The following is a 21,209-nucleotide window of genomic DNA, read 5'->3' on the forward strand; positions in this document are numbered from 1 at the left end:
GAGCGGGGCGTTCCTGAGCATCGGGGGCAGGTCCCAGGCCCGGGTTGGGTGGGGTGGGCAGGAGCGAGTGGGCTATCTGCCGGGAACGGAACGTCTGGGTGGAGGGCAGGTGCCCAAGGAAGGGGGGGTCCCAGTGTGGGAGTACAGGTTAGGGCTGGGGAATGGCCCCACGTCCTCCCTGGGTCCCCAGCTGCTGCTCAGCACAGCAGGGCTTGTGACTGCAGACTGTCCTGAGGGGAGCAGGACACACAGGAGAGCTGGCCCCATAGGGGTCCCCAACTCTGCTCAAGTTGTGGTGGGAGCGGCCAGGGGCATCAGGACCAGGGCTGATGGGGGCTGGAGCGGCCAGAAGTGGGGCAAGCTCTAGTCCAGAGCTGGACGCCCCAGGGAGAGGCTCGGTCTCACCACCCACCTCCAAGCCCTTCAGCAGGGGTTGACGGGTCCTGGGTGTGGGTGGAGGGAGGTGGGAGGGAGGCGGGGGAAGGAGGGCGCTGGAGGCCAAGGACGGGTTGCGAGGGGACTCAGGGCAGTCGTCCTCTTCCCCTTGGAGGTTGGGGGACAAGGCCCAGCAGCCACCAAGCGCCCAAAGGCTAGGGGTGTGGCCGGCATGTTCCCCAGTCGGAGGGTCGGGGTGCCGGGGACCTCGGTCTTTGCAGGCGTTCTCCCCTAGAGCCTAGACTTGGGCTCCTCTGGCGCGAACCTGCACGCGAACCGGGCCGAAACTCCCCGGCGACGCGGTGCAGCCGCCCACTGCGGCCGCCAGGCGCCGGGGACGCGGCGGGGGGGCGCGCGGGGGGCGCGCGGGGAGCGCTCCGCCCGGCGGGCCCCCCTTCTCTCCCTCCCCACCCCCGCTCTCCCCTCTCCCTCTCCCTCCACCTCTCCCTCTCCCTCTCCCTCCCTCTCTCCCCCGCCGGGGGCGGGGCCGCTGCTCCCGCGCGCTCCGGCCCCTCCGCGGCCACACAAAGGCCCGTCTCCATGGCAGCCGCGCTGGCCTCAGCGCAGCGCCGATCGCGGCACGGGCGCCATCGAGCCTCGGCGGCAGACGAGCAGGTACGGGAGTGGGGTACGGGGCCCGCGGGGCGGCCGCGCCAGTGGGGGGCTTCGCCGTCAGCGCCGCTCCGCTCTGGCCTGCGGCGCTCGGGACGCGGGGACTCGGACGGCTGCCGCCCGGCGGAGGGAGACTTGGGCTTTGGCCGCCGTCCGTGCGTCCGGCCGGCCGGGGCCGGGCCGCTCCCTCCTCGCGCTCTTCCAGGTGGCGGGCGAGGCCCGCGGCGCCGAGGGCAGCGGGCCTGGCCCAGCAGAGGGTCCCCAGCCGGGCGCCGCGCCCTCTCCCGCCGCCCGCGTCCCTCCGGAGCCGCTCGGACCGCTTCTCGTTCCCGATCCTCCCTCCCTACTCATGCCCGCTGCCCCTCCAGCCACCGAGATCCGTGCACTGGGCGGGGATCGGCCCTGCTGTACAAGAGCTCCAGGCCCGCGCCCACCCAGCCTTGGTTCCTGGGGTGGCCGAGCCCTGGCTTTCCCCAGGGAGCTGGGCCCGCGGTCAGGCCTTGGCAGCCCCTGAACCCCTTGGGGACTTGTGAGGCGGGCATAAGCCAGGACCATCCTGGGAGCCCCTGGTCTGCACCTGGCCAGGCTGGAAGGCAGGCGCAGGGTTCCCGGTTGGGACTAGGGGTGGCTTGGCACCAGCACCAGCACCTGGCAAGTCCTGGTGGCCCTGGGCCTGCTTCACCACAGAGCCAGCACCCACAGTTCCCAGTGTTTGTTGGTGTGGTGTTTGGGTGGACGCTCTGGGACCCAGGAAGTGAGTACAGGAAGTCTCTGTACTCACTGCCAGGACCCTGCCCCTCTATGTGCAGCCTCCTGTAGGAAGCCCTCCAAATGGGCCCTTCCCACCCATCTGTGCTCAGGTTGCTTGGCAGATATGAGGGGGGTCCCTGAGCCCAAGAGCCTCAGAGCTTCCTGCCACATCATTGGCCTCCTCTTCCCAGCAACTTGGTAAAGGAAGGAAGGGGTCTATCCATGCCCTGGGCCTGTGGTGGGGGTCAAGACTAGGGGTGAAGCTTGACCCGCAAAGCCAGTGGAATGTTCTGGAGCTCGGAAGGCTCTCCGTGCCTGCCCTGGGGAGCCCCTGTCATGTCTAACTGCAGCCCCTGTGTGCCCCCCACGCACCCGGGCCGGGCCCCGTGGAGATGGGAGAGCACGGCCCCCAGGGGTGGGAGCTCTCAGCCTGACCCCGTTGGGGATGTTCCGGGCACAGAGCGGGGAGTCTGAGAGCTGGACAGCTGCCGGGGTGTGTGTGGGGGAGGCGTTCTTCTGCTCTGAGGTGAGGGTCCTGGGAGGGTAGGGTCAGCATCGGCCTGGCTGAGCCTGTTGGGTGTTTTTTTATGGCGTGTCAGCTTTTAGGAATCCCCGGGGAAGACTGAGGACGAGCAGGTGGTCTCGGCAGATCTGGGCCTGTCACCTTTTCCCGCCGTACCTATAGGGGGCCCACCTCCGTCTGCCGGGTATGGGGAGGCTTGAGGTCTGGCCAGGGGCTCCTTGCCCCAAGAGGGGAGGGAAGTTACAGAGAAAAACAAGGGTTTGGAATGCAAGTCCCCCCTCCCCCGCCGGCCGCCTGCCAAGAAGGAATTATTTTGGATTATCCAGCCATGTCCAGTCACCCAAGGGGTGGGGAGGCTAGAGCTGGGGGAGGCTACAGCCGTGGGAGAGAGATCCACTTCCGGGGCCGTGGGTTGAGAGCCCCAGAAGGGAGGGACGGGCAAGTCTGGGCAGCTCCACCACCTCCAGTGGCTGCTCAGACCGGTCAGGGGCGGGGTGGGAGGGGATGCGTCACCCTTGAGATGGAGAACGCCCGAGGTCGGCCCCAGCAGGCCCCGCCCAGTGAGCCTGGCGTGGGCCCAGGCCCCCGTGGGGCCAGAGGAGTCCTAGACTCCTGTTCTCAGGACCCAGGGGGTCCAGTGTGGCTGCCCTCCAGCTCTGGGTTCAGGGACACACCTTGGGCTGGTTACTTACAACTGTGTAGCGCTTCCCTGGGGTGGCGGGGCAGGTAGGGGTGTGACGTAGGCTGCTTAGAGTGGTGGGGCAGTGGGGTCTCCCTTAGGCCGAATCTCTGGCCATTCTCCTGCCTCTTGACTGACTCACTAACTAGCAGCTGATGGATGCACCACTTCCCTCCAAGCCCCTCGGACAGCCCAGCCCTCACCCCCACGTCCCCACCCAACTTGGCGCCTGTTAGTCCATCCCACAGGTGAAGGATCCCATAGGGGAGGGGTCCCACAGGTGAGGGGCCCAAGGCCAGAGATGCGAGGAGCCGTCTGGGATGCTGCCCCTGCCGCTTGGGCTCCCAAGGTCCGTGTAGGCATGTGTGCAGCCACCCACCCAGTGGCCCCTGTAGGGACCACGCTGCAAGGCAGAGCTGGCAGCTGGGGCAGCGTGCAGTAAACCCAGGGGCCTGGCCTCAGCCCAGGTGAGTGGAGCAGAAGAGATTGGACTGGAAGGCACTGGGGTGGGCTGGCAGCCTGGGGAGGGATCCATATGGCATGTGCCCCTCTCCCCCAGGACAGCTTGGTTGCAGGCACTTGAGCCGTCCCAGGACCTGGGCCATTCTGGGAACATCGTGATGTCCTCCTGTTCCTTGCCTTGAACTCGCATCCTGGGGGCCGGAGGTGAAGCCCTGGGACCAGGGGAGTGAACTGGTGGGGACAGGCTGTGGCTTCAGTGCTCTCCCCCATGGCCCCTTCTCTGGTCTGGGCAGATCCGCGCTGAGGTGCCAGGTCCTCTGGTCCTCCTTCTGTGTCCTTCTTACTCACGTCAGGCCTCAGTCCTTTCTGCCGCAGCAACAGGCACCAGCCTCCTGCCTTGGATTCCTGGGTGGGGGGAATAAGCTTTTCTTCCCTGCTGAAGAGCCTCTTGGGCCCAGAGCCTGCCCTGGACCAGGGTGTGGGGAAAGCAGTCAGGGGAGGAGGTGAGCTATCAGGCCTGCCAGAACTCAACCCAGGCTGGTCTCCCAGCTGAGCTGGATGCAGGTTCACTGGGGGCCAGTCCCTAGTTGGCAGTGGGGGCTGGGCAGAGTCCCTCCCCCTGAGGCTAATGGCTCTGTGTATTTGGGGTGGGGTGGGGTGGGTGGGGCCTCTAAATGTCTTTGGTCTCAGATTACAGGCTGGACCGGTGGTTGGTGGCCTGTAATTGGTGGGGGGCACTGGGGTGCATGGGGGCTGGGGAAAGCACTGTTGCTTCCCTTTTTCTCTCCAGGCCACATGTGGTCTCTTCATGGTTTTCCCTTCTGTGATTTCACATCCTCTGATGGGCTCCTGCTTCCCTCTGCCCCTGGGGCTTTGAGGACCTCGTTCCCCCTGCTGACCAGGCAAGAACCCTGCCCTTTCCTGGGCCCCCCCCCCGAGCCAGACCGGGGCACAGCTGCTCCCAGCCCTTCCCTCCCATCCGGCAGGGCTTCTGAAGGGCGGGGCAGGGCCTCTGCTGTCCTGCCCCCAGTGCCTACCCCTGTGGTATTCACGAACCTGTGACAGTGACTGGACCCAGAACCCCAGAGGGAGCCCGGGGTGGCCAGGGGCACACCTGTCGGTCTGCCCCTCCAGTCACAGGGAGGAGCCCAGGGCTGGCCCCCCACCTGGAGCTGGGGTCCTATTTCCCACCCTTTGTCACCCTTTGGTCCCCCATCTGCAGCTCAGCACCCCCTTCACACGAAGAGTGGCTCCCCCAGCACTGCTCCCACCGTGGCTGACAGCTTTCCACCCTGTGGGCTGGCCAGTGGCCCACCCGAGTGCCTGGTGCCCCTGTGTGCTAGGCAGAGGAGGTGCTCTCCTGGGCTGGGGGTGGGGCATCTGGGAAGAGGGCCCAGCTTGGTGCCTCTGTCCTCACGTGATTTCTGAAACCTGACAGTTCTCCATCCTGGTGCCAGGTGAGTCCTGGCCTGGGGACCATGGGAGCAAGAGTGAGGCCTTTGGGTGCAGCCTGGATTCTGACCCCAGTGCTGGCGTCAGCCCTGCCCTGCACTCGTCCCTTCCGGATGTGGAGACCAGAGCCCTCGGTGCAGTTGGCCGGCAGTTCCCATGGGGGGTTCTGGGAGGAGGGGCACCGTGTCGAGCTCAGATCTCGAGCTCAGATCTCTGTGACGCGGCCCCCGCTGGACCCCCTCCTCAGGAAGAGCAAGCAAGAGGAAAAAGGTTTGATGTCAGCCTTGCAGAAGGCCACCTGTGTCAACAGTCTGGGCAGGGGCGTCTGCTCCCGAGGCAGGGACAGTTCCGGCTGCTGGCCTTCTGCTCCGATCTGGGCTCCCTGAGCCAGCATGCCACCTGTGTAGGGCATGGGCCCTGCGTTGATTGGGGGGTGCCGTCAACTCCCCTCCAGGCACCCTGCCCAGCGCCAAGCTGGTGGCTGAAGGCTGAGGCGGCTCCAGGGCTCCTCGGCCACGGCCGGACGTGCAGCATGGGTGACAGTGGGAAGAGGGTGACTGGCTTGGTGCCCACCTGGATCCTTGAGTGCTGGAGGGAGGGGTGCTGAAGGGGTCTGGGGACAGCCCTGATAGGTTAGGGAGCATGGGTCTGTCTTGGGGTACAAGGGGGCCTGTGGCACGAGCGGCAGGATTGGGGTGGCCGGGGCTGTGGACCCGGCCATGGGAGGTAAGCTCCTGGACCATTAAGAGGTGTGGGCTCTGGGCCTGAACGTGGATTCTAGCCCCCAGCCCCAGCCCAGGGTGTCCTCAGAGCCGGGGGGGGGCCTACTTTGGAGGAGGGCCAGGGCCCAGGACACTGCCGTGGTGAGGCTGCTGCTCTCCCCAGGGAAGCTGGCTGCTGTCCCGCTTGCACCAGTGGTGGGACCAGAGCTGAGTGAGTTGGCGGGGCCGAGGGCTGGCGGTGGGAGTGAGAGGCCCCAGCGCAGCCCACCCGCTCCATCTCAGCCTTGGAGTTGCTCCCCCGGACGGGCTGGGGGACGTGAGGGGCTGGGCCTCCCCCTGTCTTGGCATCGGGCCTGATTCGGGGGCCACCGTGAGCTGTCTCAGGACCCGGGGAAGGATGTCAGGAGTGGGGATGGGAGGCCAAGGAGGCAAGAGGAGGAGACCCAGGCAGGAGAGCCAGCCACGCTTCCTGCAGGCGGCCCCTGGCCCTACCCCTGTGTGTGACAGCTCCTTGCTGAACTAACTGAGTGAGCCGCTGAGGGGGTGGGTGCTGGGCCTGGCCCCAGGGACCTGTGGGCTACTTCCTGGGTGTGTGGTCCCAGGGAGGCCGGGTGCCCGCCTCCCCCCCATGCAGTCCCGGCCACCTTGCTGCCCCCTGACCCCTGCACCATTGTCCCATTCACCACTCTGCCTTCCCCTGAGCTGGGGTATTTCCTTGCTGGAAACTCCCGGTCCCTCTGCCCTTCCAAAGCCTAACCCTAACCCGGACCACCGCCCCACCCTGAGCCTGGACTCCAGGTCCTACCCAGCCCCCCAAGCACCCTGCACCTCACCAGGCCCTGACCTCGCCTGGGCAGAGACCGGGCCAGCGGCCTGGAGCCGTCCCCCCACGCAGATGGCCCTGGCCCACCTTTCTCACACAAGTCCCTCGAGGCCAGCTCCAGGCCTGCCCAGCTCCTCCAGGCCCCTCGGCCCTTCTGGGCGTGCTGGGCAGATGCAGTGCTGGGGCTGCCCGAGGCTCACCCAGCCCGGGTGCTAGGGTCTGGGGCTCTTTGTCCCGGAAACACTCTGGGCCTGGGGCAGACATGTGTGCCTGCACATGTGTGCTCACGTGTGTGTGAATGGTGGCTGGCATGCCAGCTGGGCACAGCGCCCCAGGCTAATTGTGGGGTTCGGCTGTATTGGAGGAGGGGGTCGGGGTGACCGCTGAGGCGCTGACAGACTGACTGGGAGATTACAGGTCTGGCCGGCTCCTTGCTCGCCCGGGCCCTCACCCGTCCGCCCTCATGTCCCACTCCTGCCTCCTGCACACGGCCTGGGAAAGGAAGGGGGCTCCGGGCGGGCAGCATCCAGCCAGCTGTGGGAGGTGAGCCTGGAAAGGGGAGGTGAGTGCGGGCAGCTCAGCGGTGGGCGCTGGCAGGCGGGGGCAGACCTCAGAACCAGTGGCTCCTGCCTGCGTGGAGCCCGATGCCCCCAGCACTGCTTCCAGCCTCTCCTGGCTGGGACTGGGGAACGGGGGCGCAGCTCCTCATCCAGGAGCCCCTCCGGTGCTTGGGCGGCTGGGCTGCTCCCGTTGGCCTCATCTGTGCTCCCGATGCCCTGCAGTGCCTGCCCTCTCTCAGCCGGCCCCAGCCCACATCTGGCCTCTCCCAGTATCTCACCCTGTCTTCCTGTCCCTCTCAGCCTGACCCTGACAGGCTGTCCCTGGAGAGGTGGTCTCTGGAGGATGTCCACACTTGCCTGAGTGCCAGCCCCGTTCATCTGTTCACCGGGTGTTGACTGCAGCCGCTGTGTGCCAGGGCCGACAAGCTGCTGGGAGCTCCACGGGGGCTCCCGGACCCTGGAGGGTGGAGACTTGTCCCTCTGTCCCCAGCACACAGCACCGTCGTGTGGCACACAGGAAGCCCTTGGGGGCTTTGGGCTGAGCAGATGGGGCAGGTCTGCGGGCCCATTTGGGGGGGTCCCCACGAGCATGGGGAAGTCGATGGAGGCGTTAAGCTGCAGGGTGTCCTGACGGGAAGGACTGCTCTGCAGAGAAGAGACGTGGGCGAGCCTGGTGGGGAATCAGAAAGGGGCCCAAACCGAGTCCAGGTGGGACACAATGGTGGCTGGGACTCAGGGGGGCGGCCAGGAGGAGAGGTGGGTCTTGCATCATGGTGGGGCGTCTGGGCCCCAGAACCTACTGAATCCCACCTTGTGTCCTGAGGGTCTGGGAGGCCCAGGAGGCTGCTGGCAGCGCCCAGGCAGGTATTCTTGAAGGACAGTAATCGATTGAAACCGAGTCGTCCTAAGCCGTCTCTCCACGCGGTTAGGCACCGCATGGTGAAGCAGCGACGGGGTCGGAGCAGGGCCCGACTGCCAACAGCATGGAGACCCCAGTCTGGGTCAGCGCCCACGCGGCAGGGTCTGCAGTCATGGGGGCGTGGGAGGCTGCGGCTGCGGCACACACCCTGGGGCTTTGCCGGGTGAGCCCCCGAGGCACCTGAGGGCGAGGGCTGGGTGCAGAGACACTGGTCACGGTGACCTCGGGTATCAGACGGAGGGGCTGAGAGGCGGCCTGGGTGCACAGGACGGGAAGGAGTGGGAGGCTATGGACTTGGCTGGGGGGAGGCCCATGGGATCAGGGGGAGCGGGCCCGAGACCCCAAAGGCAGGTGGCAGAGAAAGCCCTGGGGTTTGTTTCTCTGCGCCCACTCCCCCTTGGCCTGGGGTCTTGGGCCTTTGACCTTCTCGCGGCCACCAGGCAGGGGTGATTTTCATGCTGGGACCCCGAGCCCAGGCTGCAGGGGGCGGCAGCCCCGGCGGGTATGGGCAATCTGGCCCACAGCCTCTGCCGGAGGACGGAGGAACCGGGCTGTGAGCCGGGCTGGTGGGGAGGCGACACCCTATACACCTGGGAGGGGTCCTGTGGGAGGCTCTCCCAGCGCTGACGCAAGGCCCAGGCTAGACGTCAGGCTGTCCCTAGAGCCCGGCCCCGCCCACGCCTGCTCCTAGGTGGCTGTGCGGGGAGCTCGGCCTTTGCCCGGTGAGTCTGGCGGGATGGGGGCTGGGAGCTGCCGGCTGCGGCTGGGGCCTCGGCGGATCACGGGCCGACCGCAGAGCTGGGGGCCTGGCCACCGCGCCCTTCCCGGCCAGAGGATAGCCTGACGCCCCGCGAGGCTCCTTGGGGACGGGTCCCTGGGCCCACGTGGCCGTGGCCGCCGCCGCCGCCGCCGTCACGGCGACCGGAGGTCAGGGTCCTGCCGACCGCGCGCCCTGGGTCCCCTGGGAGGCTCGTCAAAGGCCCACTTGTTCCCCCCGGGGGCGCGGGGTGCGGGCGGGGCTTCCGGAGGGGTCGTCCGTCCGCCGGGGCCGCGCCGCCACCTGGTCGCCTGGGGTTACGATGCCAGGCCGGCCCTCCCCGTCGGGGGACCGCCCCACCTCCCGGGCTGAACTCAGACCCGGGGCCACAAGCGGGCGCGGTGGGACCGCGGGGCTCCCTTTCGCCCTGGCCCAGGGGCCCCGACGCTCCCCCCGGCCCCATTCGCGCCCCTCCCTCGCACTTGTTTTGAAAACGGCGGAGGCTCGGATTTGCCGGCGTCTCGCCTGTTTAGTTTTCTCTGATTTGTTTCGCGCTCCCGGCTAATTGCAGATTTGCATTTTCGCCCCGAGAAAGGAGCGGAGGCCGGTCCCCTGCAGCCAGCTGCCGCGTGGGGGAGGGGCGGCGCCCGAGGCGGGACAGCCACCCTCCTGCCTTCTGGCCTGGCCCCGGGGCGACGCGGCCCACACCCTCTCCGCCGGGTGTTGGCTGCTCCACCCCCGCGTTGGGGGTCCGTAGTGCCCTCCACACGGTGCTAAGACCCGCCCCACCCCCATCTCAGGGTGTCCCTGCCTTGGGCTTGAGCCTTAGCCGGAATCGTCCGTTTCTTCGTGTCTGCCTGAGCCCGAGTCCCTGTCCTGGTCTCTGGGTCCCCTTCCTGAGCCCACAGGCTGCCAAGGGCCTCCACAGACCTGGCTGCTGTGCACTATTTTGACTTCAGCTTTAAGAAGTTGCTCAATCTGTGTTTGCTTGACCCTAGTGACAGGGAGATCTAGCCCGCACCCCAGGGCCCTCCTCCCGGGGGGGCCAAGACCGGAGGGGGACCCTGACAGCCCTGGTCTGGCCTGAGGACTCTGCCTTTCCCCAGTGGGCACCTCCTGTTTACCTTTTCCTGGTGTGGGGGGCAGCTACTGCTTAGAAGAAAGGAACCCGAGGAGGGGGAGCCTCAGGGGACCCAGTGGCCGAAGCTCCTTCCTATTGCTTCCCACTCCTGTGGACGTGCGAGGAGAGGCCTGGACCGCCCGCAGCCCGGTCCCCATCAGCGCCCTGGCTGGGGGAGGACACACCACCGTGTGCGTGAGGCTGAGGGACCAGCTGTAGGGGCACATGTACTTTCAGCTTCCTCTGCTGTGTGTCACCCCCTTGCCGGTTCACTGGGCTGAGACCCACCTGAGGTCTCAGATCCTGTGTTCAGACCTTGCTCACCAGTGAAGACCATAGACCACAGCAGAGGAGTGACGGTCCTGCAGGGCCAGGTCAGGATGGGTGCCTCAGGCTCCTGAGGGATGGGCAGGAGTTTCCCAGGGGGAACAGCAAAAGCAGAGACATGGCGACATCATGGCGTCCCCCTGAGTTCCTCCTCCACTGAGAGGACAACTGAAGGATTTCTGCACACGGATTCACTTACACCTCGCAGCAGCCCACTTGGGTTGGTGCTGTTATTACCTCCCATGTCACACCTGGGGAACTGAGGCACAGTGTAAGTTTGTAAAGAGCCCACATAAGCCAGGTAGAAAGAGACAGACCTGGGGTTTGAACCCAATAATATGACTCCAGAACTCAGCCCCTGAGGCCCCTCTGGGCAGCAAGCATTGGGTGTGTGATTGTGGGGTGGGGGACACCCATGGCCTCAGGGGCCTGTGGGTGTTCAGGAGAGTGGCCTTCATCTGAGATAGAAGGAATGACCCTCCAGAGCAGAGGCAGGATGGACACGCTGGGGCAGCTGGGGGCCAGGACAGCGTGGTTGAGGGGCCGGGTTAGGAAAGGGGAGGGGGAGGGGATCAAGTTTCATTCTGGAGGACGTGCTGGCTGGAGGAGCCTGATGTTGGAAGGAGAAATTGGAGGGTCTGAGGGGTGGGTCCACCCAAGGGGGTCACTTGGGGCAGGTCTGTCGAGGGGTGAGGTGGTGGCTGTGGAGGCTGGGTGTGTGGGCTCAGGAAGAGGGTGTCCCTTGGAAGAGGCTAGCCTCCCTTGGTGACACCTGTAGCACGCACACCCCCCGCCAGGGAGGAGCGTGGGCCAGTGGAGGGCAGTGCACAGGGCACATGGAGGCCAGAGTGATGTCCCTTCAGGGTGGCAAGTCTGCATGCCCTGTGCCCTTGTGTGCTGTGGACCCCGAGCTCAGCCTCCACCTGGACTGGTTGCAGCCTCGAGGCCAGGCACGGTCCAGATTTCTCATGCTGCTCCATCATCCTGACGCCCTGTGGTTTGGCCCCTGAGTTTTGCCCCTTTCACAAAGGCTGTGTTGTCAAGTGCCTAGGGCAAAACACACCCCTCACCCTCACACCTGGAGCCCTGAGCCCCTCTTCCCAGGTTAACCCTTCACTGCTCAGCCAGGGGCTGAGGGCACCAGAGGGATTTCCTGCCTGTGTGCGCAAGTGTGGCACCCACATCCCCGCAGGCCTTGCCCCTGCTGGTCTCCTTTGGACCGGCCGTGGGTCCTCCCAGGCCTGGGCCCTACTCGCAATATCGTTCCCCACATTGGGGGAGTGCCTGGGGGGGGTACGGGGGGAGCAGGGCCTGACCCTGGTGGAGGAGGTATTGGGGGCATGCTGCTGGGGAGGGCAGCCAGGCAGGGAGCCAGTGGGCCACGGCCGAGGAGACCTGGGGAGGAGACCTGGGATAGGCCCGGAGAGATGGTTGGGGTGTGGTCACTGAGCACCTGGAAAGCCGTGTCCTGAGGCAGAGTGGGGCTGGAGGGGGTCTGATTATTATTATTAACACAGACCTCTTTTTATTTAGACAAGTAGTATGTAAATATATCCTTCTCAAATTTTTTTCCAAAACTGGCAAATGAAGTTGCTTTGCTGTCCCAGCATGGCCCACCCACCTTCATCAGCACCATGGTTTTTCAGGGTCCTCTGGTTGCATGCTGGGTGGTTGCCAAATTTTCACTATAATGAACTGTGCTGAGAAGTATCCTTGGACTAGTCCTCCCTGTGGGTACACATGGGTGTTTATCCAGGAGAGGATACAATAGCAAGCCTTGCTGAGTGCTACAGTGTAACAGGCTCTCCCAATGCTTTTCCGGCAGGAATAATTTAGTTGTTACAAACCCCTGGGGGAGCTCACCATGACTGTCTCCACTTCACAGATGGGGAAATGAGGCTCAGAGAAATTAAGTAATTTGCCCAAGGTCACACAGCTAGTAAGTAGAATTGCGGGATCGTGTGTATGCATGTTTTTCAGAAAGCAAGTTTAATTTTAATCAAAGTAATATATTTACCTAGTTTAATAAGCAGACAGTACCAAGAGACTTAATGAGAAGCTGTTCCCTGCCCTTTTCTTCCTCTTTTTTTTCTTCTCTTCCTCCTGTTCAGCGCAGCTTGCAGAATCTTTCCCCGACCAAGAATTGAACCCAGGCCCCCGGCAGTGAAAGTACAGAGTCCTAACCACTGGACCCCCAGGGAATTCCCTCTGCCTTTTTTGAGCAGAGGCAAGAGGGGCAGTGTCAGGCATACACACCAAGTGGGCATGTGTGCACTGGGGTGCTGGGCTAGGGGCTGGGAGGCCCGTGTCTGAGGCGGGGCCGTGAGGGCGGGGAGGAGGAGCCTGGAGTTGAGGTTCTCCTGCTCCAGGGTGGCATAGGCCAGCTGGGGTCCCATGGGCTGTTCCTCGCCCCCCAGATGTGGAGCAGAGGAGAGACGAGGAGCCAGGGGTCAGGCTTGTGGTGAGACCACTGTCTCTCCTTTGCTTCCTAGAGGATCTCCATGCTGGCCTGGAGCAGAGACTGAGCTGGACTACTGGAGCCTGGGTGAGTGAGGGCTGGGCACCGCCTGGGGAAGGCAGGGGGGCCACAGCCACGCAGTGAAGGCGTCTGGTGTCCCTGAGACTCTGGTCCGGTCGGGCCCGGTGTGCAAACGTCTGCCCGAACCCAGGTGCCCTAGCTGTGGGGTCTGCTGCCAGGCCCCCCAGTTCTCTGATGGGGGCCAGGATTTGCTTGGGAGGGGTGGGCTCTGCTGTGAGACTGGGGCTGTGTTTGGGCGCTGACTGCAGTGCTGGAATCTGGAACGTTAGGGCCGGGAATTTGGGCTGGGGGAGGGGGCGCCTGGCCAGACGCCTTCCTGGCCAGCAGCAGGCTGGAGTTAGTGCGACTTCTTGGAAGTGCACCTCCGGGCTTCGGCCAGGAAGAGGCGTCTGATGCCCCTGAGGAAATCCCCGCTGGCCCGGTGAGCAAGTGGGGGGTCCCAGGCTGCCTTCAAAACAGGAAGCGCCCGTTCCAGGAATGCCAGCCGCAGGAAGTTTTGCCGGCTGTGCCTGGCACCTCCCGCGAGGCCGGCCTGAGCGCTGCCTCTGGTCAGGTGGTTCACCCTTTGCTCCTGTGGGCCTGGCCAGGCAGGTCACCTGAGGCTTTGTTTGTCCCGGAAGTGGAGGGAGCTGCTGCCTATCATTGTCACCCAGGTCCCTCCTGCCAGACCGTGTGACCTGGGCTCAGCGTGAGGGGCCCCTGGAACCCTCAGACTTGAGGCTCACTCTGCCCACCACCCAGAGGGGTCCTGGGGCAGGGGGTCCTGGGGCAGGGAGCCCAGGTCTGGCCCTGGCCTGCTTGAGGCGGGGCGGGGCGGGGGCAGCAGCACAGTATCTGGGCCAGTGTTACTGTCAGCAGAAAGACCTGGTCCTGCTCCGTGACCGCACACATGGCTTTCATGGAGCACTCCTGGTGTGCCAGCCCTGGGGCCCCTGGGGCCAAGGACAGGGCTGGGCTTCTGCCCCAGGGGCTCAGTCAAGTGGACATCAACCAGAGGGAGGCCAGAGCATTCTTCTTTTTTTTTTTTTTTTTTTTGCGGTTCGCGGGTCTCTCACTGTTGTGGCCTCTCCCGTTGCGGAGCACAGGCTCCGGACGCGCAGGCTCAGCGGCCATGGCTCACGGGCCCAGCCGCTCCACGGCATGTGGGATCTTCCCTGACTGGGGCACGAACCCGTGTCCCCCGCATCGGCAGGCGCACTCTCAACCACTGCGCCACCAGGGAAGCCCCAGAGCATTCTTTTTTATGCACTGTGACCCTCCGATCTCCTGGGTCCTGTCACGTCTGTGAGCTACCAGGACTGAGGCAGGGCTCAGGGTCACAGCAGAGCTCTTTCAGAAGTGGGGGGGGCGCCCAGGAGTTCCCCCGCTTGGTCGATTCTGGGTTCAAGTCCTAGGCGCGCTGCCGGCCGGCAGAGGGGCCTGGACACGGGTCCATCGGGGACCAGGGGGCCAGCTTCCATGGGTGGCCTGGGCTCGGGCGGCTCCAGCTCCGGCCGCGGCTCCGCCCCCGCCCGTCCGTCCGCACCCGCAGGTCCGCCCCCGCCCGCCCGCTCCCTCCCGGGGCTCCGGGAACATTCCATTCATTCCCCGCTTGCCGCGGCGGCCCGTGGCCGGAGCCGCAGCCGCCGCCAAAGCCGAGCGGGACCAGAGTCGCGGCGGGGACTCGGGTGAGCGGGGCCGGGGCGGGGGTGGGTAGGGCCAGCCTGGGCTCGAGGCCTTGGGGCCAGGACGCCCCCCGCCTCCGCGGCGCCGGGGAGCGGACTTTGCGCCGCGGCGGGCGAGCCAGCGAGCGCGGGGGCGGGGCGGCCGGGAAGCTGGGGCGGCGGGGGAGGGGCGGCGGGGGGCGGGGCCCTGCAGCCTTGCCCTTCCCCGCCCCCGCTCCCCGAGCCCTGAGCTAAAGTACCAGAGGGTGCCTGAGCGCCCGGGGCTTCTCCTGGCGCGCCCGGTTCTGTGCAGTCCTGGCGTCGCGGGCGTCCCAGCTCCAGCCTGGGGATTTTCTGAACTGCGCCCTCCTCTCCCCTAGACGGCCTCGGTTGCCCGCGGAGCCGAGCGGAGTCTGCGGTGGCAGAGGCCCGCCTCCGCCCAGGATCTGCACGGCCTGCGCGCGGCCCTGTGAACTCTTCCTGTCTTTGGCCAAAGGCACCATCTCCTCCCCAACCTGGTCACCTCGTCTCGGTGCGGCCTGGGGTCACCCTGTCTCCTCATCCCACCGCCTTCTCTTAGGCCATTTTCACCTCCTTCCCAGGTCCCTGCTGTCTCCTGGACACTGTCAAGCCAGCCTGCGGGTGGCTCCTCTCCCAGCGGCTTGTGAGGAGGCCTGTGGGGTCCCCAGGGGCCCGGCAGGAACTGAGCACTCCAGAGCAAGGGGCTTCAGTGCACAGCTGAGGGGCACCTTCCCCAGTCCTGAGACTTGCCCCTTTCAGTGCCCTGTGGTGGTTCTGGGGTGCAGAGGGCTTTGTCACTTGGTTGCTTCTTGGTTACGGTTCCTCGAGGGGCTTGAGGAATGTCGTGGAGACTCAGAACAGAGGGACGCAGTGGGGGATAGAGAACAGCCACAGCCTGGCCGGGGGGCTTCCTAGTGGCTCAGGCAAAGAAGGAAGCTGGCTTGAGGTGAGAATCACAGGGTCCATCCTATTCCAGTCAGCACAGCTTTGCCCAAAGCCAGTGCCCCCCAAAGAAACGTCTCCCCTGGCCAAGGAATGGAGCAGACAGCCTTCTGCCTTCCTGGAGGAGGAGGATGCAGGGCAGGCTGTCAAAGGGGAGGAGAAAAGTAATTGTTTCTTGAGGGGATGAGAGCATTTCCAGGGCGGTGGTGTTTGAGGGGGCCGTGGGGGGCGTGTCAGCTCCTCTGTAGAGGTGCAGCGGCCGTGGGGGGAGTCTGGGAGGCCACCCCCACCGGCCACCCTCTCACAATCTGTGCCTGAGCTCCTCATGACCCTCTGCCGTTGGGGTCAGTCTCCACTCGGCCACGTGGCATGGACAGCTGCCCTAAATGTCCTGCCGGGCACAGGCCCCCTCAGGGACGGTTCCGGCGGGTCCAGGAGTAAGGGCTCACGCACAGATTGTGAGAGGGTGGCCGGTGGGGGTGGCGGCCAAGACCACTTCAGGGGATTCTGATCAGGGTCCCAAGGGCGGCATTCGTGCTGGACCACCCCAAGGTGGGAGGGGCCTCCATGCTGGGGACCCTGAGCCCACCCTTGGCCTTAGCAGCTCGCCCCCATACATCCAGAGACACGCACGGGCGTGCGCACATACGCAGGGACGTGTGTGTGCTCGGATGGACACCTGCACCCTGACGTGGCCTGCCCCGGCCCTGCACGCAGCACACCCCGTGGCCTCCGGGGTCCCCCCTCAGAGACCTGGTTCACCCCAGAACCCCCTCCCAGGACCTGCCTCCGGCGTGCCTGTGTCTGAGGGTCTGCCCTGGGTGGGGCACAGGCAGGGCGGGTGGATTGCTGGGGCCCTCCTGCTGGTTCATCAGGGGAAGGGGGGTTGGAGGGAGGGTCCGGAAGGCTTGGGGAGGGGGTGGGGAGGCAGGCCCACCAGTGGCTCTGCTCCTCCCCGTCAGATTACACCGTGTGTGCCGAGAGTCAGGCATAGAACAGGTGTGTGGCCCACCTGTTTGCATGTTCAGGGCCTGTCGGTCAGCTTGGGTCTGTGCTCTGGAGAGTGTGGTCTGGGGGCAGTGCCTCCCAGACCACTTGGAGCTCTTGGGGTCATGGGGTGTGAGGGTGGGCACATGCGTGAGTGTCTGGGAGACCTTCTGGAGGAGGTGCTGTTTAGCCTTGGAGGTGGGCCTGAAGGTGCTTTGGGAACCTGGGGGCAGAGGCCAGGGCGCAGTCCTCTGGGGGCCTGCACCCAGGCCTGGAGCTGCAGTGCTGGTGGCCTGGCCCGTCAGCGGTTAGGTTACAGGTGCTCCTTCTTGAGGAGGGCCAGGAGATGATCTCCTTGGAGATGAGAGTGGGTGTGTCTGGCCAGATGGGTGGGAAGGCAGGGAAGGGCTTGGGGAGCTCGGGTGGGCTGGGCAGGGTCAGGCACCGGGGGCCTCCTGTGGGTGGGGTGGGTCCTCTAGGCTGGGGCTCCCCTGACCCTCCTCTCTTTCCACAGGGTGCCGGGGGCAATGGCGCTGCAGCTCTGGACCCTGACCCTCCTGGGCCTGGCGGGCACAAGTGCGAGCCTGCGGTCCCGCAAGCTGGACTTCTTCCGCAGCGAAACGGAGCTGAACCACCTGGTGGTGGACGAGGTGTCGGGCGTGGTGTACGTGGGGGCGGTGAACGCGCTCTACCAGCTAAGTGCCGACCTGCAGCTGGAGCAGCGGGCGGCCACGGGCCCGGCCCTGGACAACAAGAAGTGCACGCCGCCCATCGAGGCGAGCCAGTGCCACGAGGCCGTGCAGACTGACAATGTCAACCAGCTCCTGCTGCTCGACGCCCCCCGGAACCGCCTCATCGAGTGTGGCAGCCTCTTCAAGGGCATTTGCGCCCTGCGTTCCCTGAGCAACATCTCCACGCTCCTCTTCTACGAGGACGGCAGTGGCGAGAAGTCCTTCGTGGCCAGCAACGATGAGAGCGTGGCCACCGTGGGGCTGGTGAGCACCACGGGCCCAGGTGGCGAACACGTGCTCTTCGTGGGCAAGGGCAATGGGCCCCACGACAACGGCATCATTGTGAGCACGCGCCTGCTGGACCGGACCGAGGGCAGGGAGGCCTTCGAGGCCTACACGGACCATGCCACCTACAAGGCCGGCTACCTGTCCACAAACACACAGCAGTTCGTGGCTGCCTTCGAGGACGGCCCCTACGTCTTCTTCGTCTTCAACCAGCAGGACAAGCACCCGGCCCGGAACCGCACGCTGCTGGCGCGTATGTGCAAGTACGACCCGTTCTACTACTCCTACCTGGAGGTGGACCTGCGCTGCCTGGGCCCCAGCGACACCCGGGTCCCCGCCTTTGGCACCTGCCTGGCGGCCTCCGTGGCCCGGCCAGGCGCCACTGGGGTGCTCTACACTGTCTTCAGCACAGATGGCCGGGGCGGCGGGGGGCCACGGGCGGGCCTCTGCCTGTTCCCGCTGGACGAGGTCCACAGCAAGATGGAGGCCAGCCGCGACGCCTGCTACACGGGCACCCGGGAGGCGGGCCGGGACACCTTCTACAAGCCCTTCCACGGCGAGATCCAGTGTGGTGGCCACGGGTCGGTACGTGGCCTCAGCGCGGGCTTAGACCACGCGCTTGTGGGTCTGCACGTGGCACTGCTTGCCGTGTCCACGTCCCACCTGCTTGTGAAGGTTGTGTGTGTGTGTGTGTGTGTGGTGTCCCTGCAGACAGGTGAGCGTGAGATGTGGGTGCCGCTTCTCCCAGGTGTCAGCCACGCTGGGCGTTGGGTTTGGGAGCAGTGTGCACATGGGTAGGGGCCCTGCCTGCCTGGGCCAGTCCTGGGGGATGTGTGTAGGGCCACGAGTGCTGGGAGCCGTGGTGGGGAGAGGCCTCGGGCGGGGGTCTGCACCCACCGTTGATGCCGTGGTCCATAGGGTGCCAGCGAGAGTTTCCCGTGTGGCTCGGAGCACCTGCCCTACCCGCTGGGCAGCCGAGACGGACTCTCGGCCATAGCTGTGCTGCACCGTGGAGGCCTGAACCTGACAGCCGTGACAGTGACGACCGAGAATGGCCACACCATCGCCTTCCTGGGCACCTCGGACGGCCGGGTCCTCAAGGTGAGGCCCAGGGCTGGGGCAGGGTGCTTTCCGGAGGGGTCCTCAGTGCACGAGGCCCCCTGCCCTCACCATGCACCTGCCCTCGTGCCCACAGGTGTACCTCGCTCCAGATGGCAGCTCCGCAGAGTATGGCTCTGTCCTTGTGGAGATCAACAAGAGAATCAAGAGGGACCTGGTGCTGGCCGCAGACCTGGCCAGTCTGTATGCCATGACCCAGGACAAGGTTGGCCTGTGGAGCCTGGGAGGAGGGGCCTTGGTGGTCCAGCCCCTAGAGACATGCAGAGCATGCTGGGAGGGGGGCCACCTCTCATCTCCTTGGGTCCTGACAGTATCTCTCGAGCACTGTTCCCGTCTTTGAAACCGTTTCTCTCTGTTCTGTGTCTCTGGCCCGGCCTTGGGCCCCTCCTGACCAGAGGGTCAGTGCTCTAAGTGGGCCTTCCCCAAGTGCAAACAGGGAGGCGCGGGGCCCCAGGCAGCTTCTGTGAGCTCAGACGGTGGGGGACGTGGGCCCTGGGATCCTGCGCCACCCGATCCTGGGTCAGGTCCAGCCTCCCGGCCGGGTGCCACAGAGCCTGGCCAGCAGCTGCTGCCTGGAGCCCTCACTGCCCATCCTCGAGTCGTGTTGAGGCTTCTAAGGCTTAGGAGTAAAGGTGGGATCAAGCTGGTGATCCCAGGACAGTCTGGCGACTGAGCGAGGGCCTTTGTGGCTGCTGGCCTGACCCCTGTGGTGGCCGCGGTCCTGCTCACCGCCCCGGTGCCCCCAGGTGTTCCGGCTCCCTGTGCAGGAGTGTGAGAGCTTCTCCACCTGCGCCCAGTGCCGCGGCTCACAGGACCCCTACTGCGGCTGGTGCGTCGTCGAGGGACGGTGAGCACCTGGGAGTCTGGGGGGCTCGGCCCCAGCCTGGGTCTGGGGGTGCCGCCCCACCCTGAGGGCTGACAGGTGCCCCCTGCCCCCGCAGATGCACCAGGAGGGCCGAGTGCCCGCGGGCCGAAGAGAGTGGCCACTGGCTGTGGAGCCGCAGTGAGTCCTGCGTGGCTGTCACCGAGGCCCAGCCGCAGAACATGAGCCGCCGGGCCCAGGGAGAGGTGTGTGGTGAGGGTGGAGGCAGGGGCGCTGCTGGCCTGGGCCTGTGAGGACGGCAGGAGGCCCGCGTAATATCTTGCTCCTGGACTGGACGGCGGTGCTGAGCCTGGGGACAGGGACCCCATCCTTTGTTGGGTCCCCGGGCCCCTTTGACCCGAGGGGCTCCTGAGAATCCAGGGCAGACCCAGGCCCTGTCCCAGGAGTGGCTTAGGTGACCATAGAGGGGCCCATTCAGATGAAATGGAGCCAGGTTCTAGAGGGTTCTCCAGAGGGCAGGTGTACACATACAGGAGGGCGGCCAGAGAACGGCCAGAGGACCGGGGCTCAGGGCGGGGGCGGGAGGTTGCCTGCACCCTGAGGCTGGGCAGAGGAGTCCCGCTGTGAGCTGAGTGGCCCTTCTGCAGGTGCACCTGACCGTCAGTCCCCTCCCGGCCCTGAGCAAGGAGGACAAGCTGCTGTGCCTCTTTGGTGAATCACCGCCACACTTGGCGAGCATGCAAGGGGGCGCCGTGGTCTGCAACTCCCCAAGCAGCATCCCCAGCACGCCGCCTGGCCAGGGTGAGGCCCCGCCGGAGCCTGTCCCCTGAGCATTCGGGGCCAGCGGAGGACGGCTCACTGGTGAAGGTGGGGGCCACGCGGTGACATGGCTGGGACCTGGCAGGCGCTCTGCCCCAGATGCCCAGGAACCACGGCCCTCGGTGCCTGCAGGGACAGAGCGAGGGCCCAGCAGCGCAGAGCCCTGGGGAGCGAACCGAGATCTGATAGCGGCGGCGGGTCCTGCTGAGCCCTGCGGGGCCCCACTCAGACCAGGGTCTCCACACGTGGCCTCCCGTTCTCTGCTGGGTCGCCTGTGGGGAGCTCTGATGGAAAGAGGAGTTGGGGCCAGTGGGGGTGCCCAGTTCCGGCTTCCTGTTCCCCCCCAACCCGAGCCCGCCTTCCCCTGCGTCCTGCGGCCCCGCCTGATGCTGTCCCCATTTGCCGTCCACAGATCACGTGGCTGTGACCATCCAGCTCCTATTCAAACGTGGCGACGTCTTCCTGACCTCCCACATGTACCCGTTCTACGACTGCCGAGTGGCCATGAGCCTGGAGGAGAACCTGCCGTGAGTGGTGTCCCTGCCTGCCCCTCACAGCCCCCGCCGCGGACCCCACACCCCTCACCACCCTCTCCTGCAGGTGCATCTCCTGCGCCAGCAACCGCTGGACCTGCCAGTGGGACCTGCGCTACCACGAGTGTCGGGAGGCCTCGCCCAACCCTGAGGACGGCATCGTCCGTGCCCACATGGTGAGGGGCCGTGAGGGCACGTGGGGGCCAGGCTGCTTGGCTGAGGCCAGGCAGCGCCTGACCAGCCCTGCCCTCCCCAGGAGGACGACTGTCCCCAATTCCTGGACCCCAGCCCGCTGGTCATCCCCATGAATCACGAGACGGCTGTGACCTTCCAGGGCAAGAACCTGGACACGGTGAAGGTGCGGGGGGCTTGTGGGGCCCTGGCTAACCGGTGAGGTCAGGCCTGGGGGTCCCAGCAGGGGCCATGATGGCTGGTGGAGAGGCGTAGGCTTGTTCAGAGCCATCCTCCTGCAGACCAGAAGCTAAGCGCCGGGGCCCATCCAGCCTTCTGCGGCCCGGGGCCCAGCACGTGAAGGAGGCAGAGGGGTCAGGGTGGACGTGGGGACATCTGGACGGGCCTCGAGGGTTTAGGGTGTGCAGGGGCTGGGCAGCCGAGTGCCACTCAGG

At 65.8% G+C, this 21,209-nt stretch overlaps 1 protein-coding gene across 9 annotated transcripts in view; it reads left to right on the top strand.

Annotated features, from left to right (window-relative positions):
• The first annotated feature begins 939 nt into the window (after window positions 1–939).
• PLXNB2 (plexin B2) overlaps window positions 940–21,209 on the top strand; it is a 29,571-nt gene continuing 9,301 nt past the window's right edge. For 4 of the 9 annotated variants that reach the window (XM_060113893.1, XM_060113900.1, XM_060113901.1 and 1 more), the window contains exons 1-11: window positions 940–1,050; window positions 12,634–12,686; window positions 16,788–17,874; window positions 18,208–18,390; window positions 18,485–18,613; window positions 19,155–19,255; window positions 19,350–19,476; window positions 19,879–20,032; window positions 20,463–20,577; window positions 20,651–20,759; window positions 20,840–20,941. In XM_060113893.1, coding sequence (XP_059969876.1) covers window positions 16,801–17,874; window positions 18,208–18,390; window positions 18,485–18,613; window positions 19,155–19,255; window positions 19,350–19,476; window positions 19,879–20,032; window positions 20,463–20,577; window positions 20,651–20,759; window positions 20,840–20,941 — 2,094 coding nt within the window. In that variant the 5' untranslated portion in view covers window positions 940–1,050; window positions 12,634–12,686; window positions 16,788–16,800. Of the gene's footprint in view, window positions 1,051–12,026; window positions 12,081–12,633; window positions 12,687–14,276; window positions 14,348–14,703; window positions 14,856–16,787; window positions 17,875–18,207; window positions 18,391–18,484; window positions 18,614–19,154; window positions 19,256–19,349; window positions 19,477–19,878; window positions 20,033–20,462; window positions 20,578–20,650; window positions 20,760–20,839; window positions 20,942–21,209 lie in introns of those variants that run through there. The other 5 variants (XM_060113894.1, XM_060113895.1, XM_060113896.1 and 2 more) reach the window with 5 other exon arrangements.

Source organism: Mesoplodon densirostris, chromosome 11, assembly GCF_025265405.1.
Source record: "Mesoplodon densirostris isolate mMesDen1 chromosome 11, mMesDen1 primary haplotype, whole genome shotgun sequence".
Classification (NCBI taxonomy): Eukaryota; Metazoa; Chordata; class Mammalia; order Artiodactyla; family Ziphiidae; genus Mesoplodon; species Mesoplodon densirostris.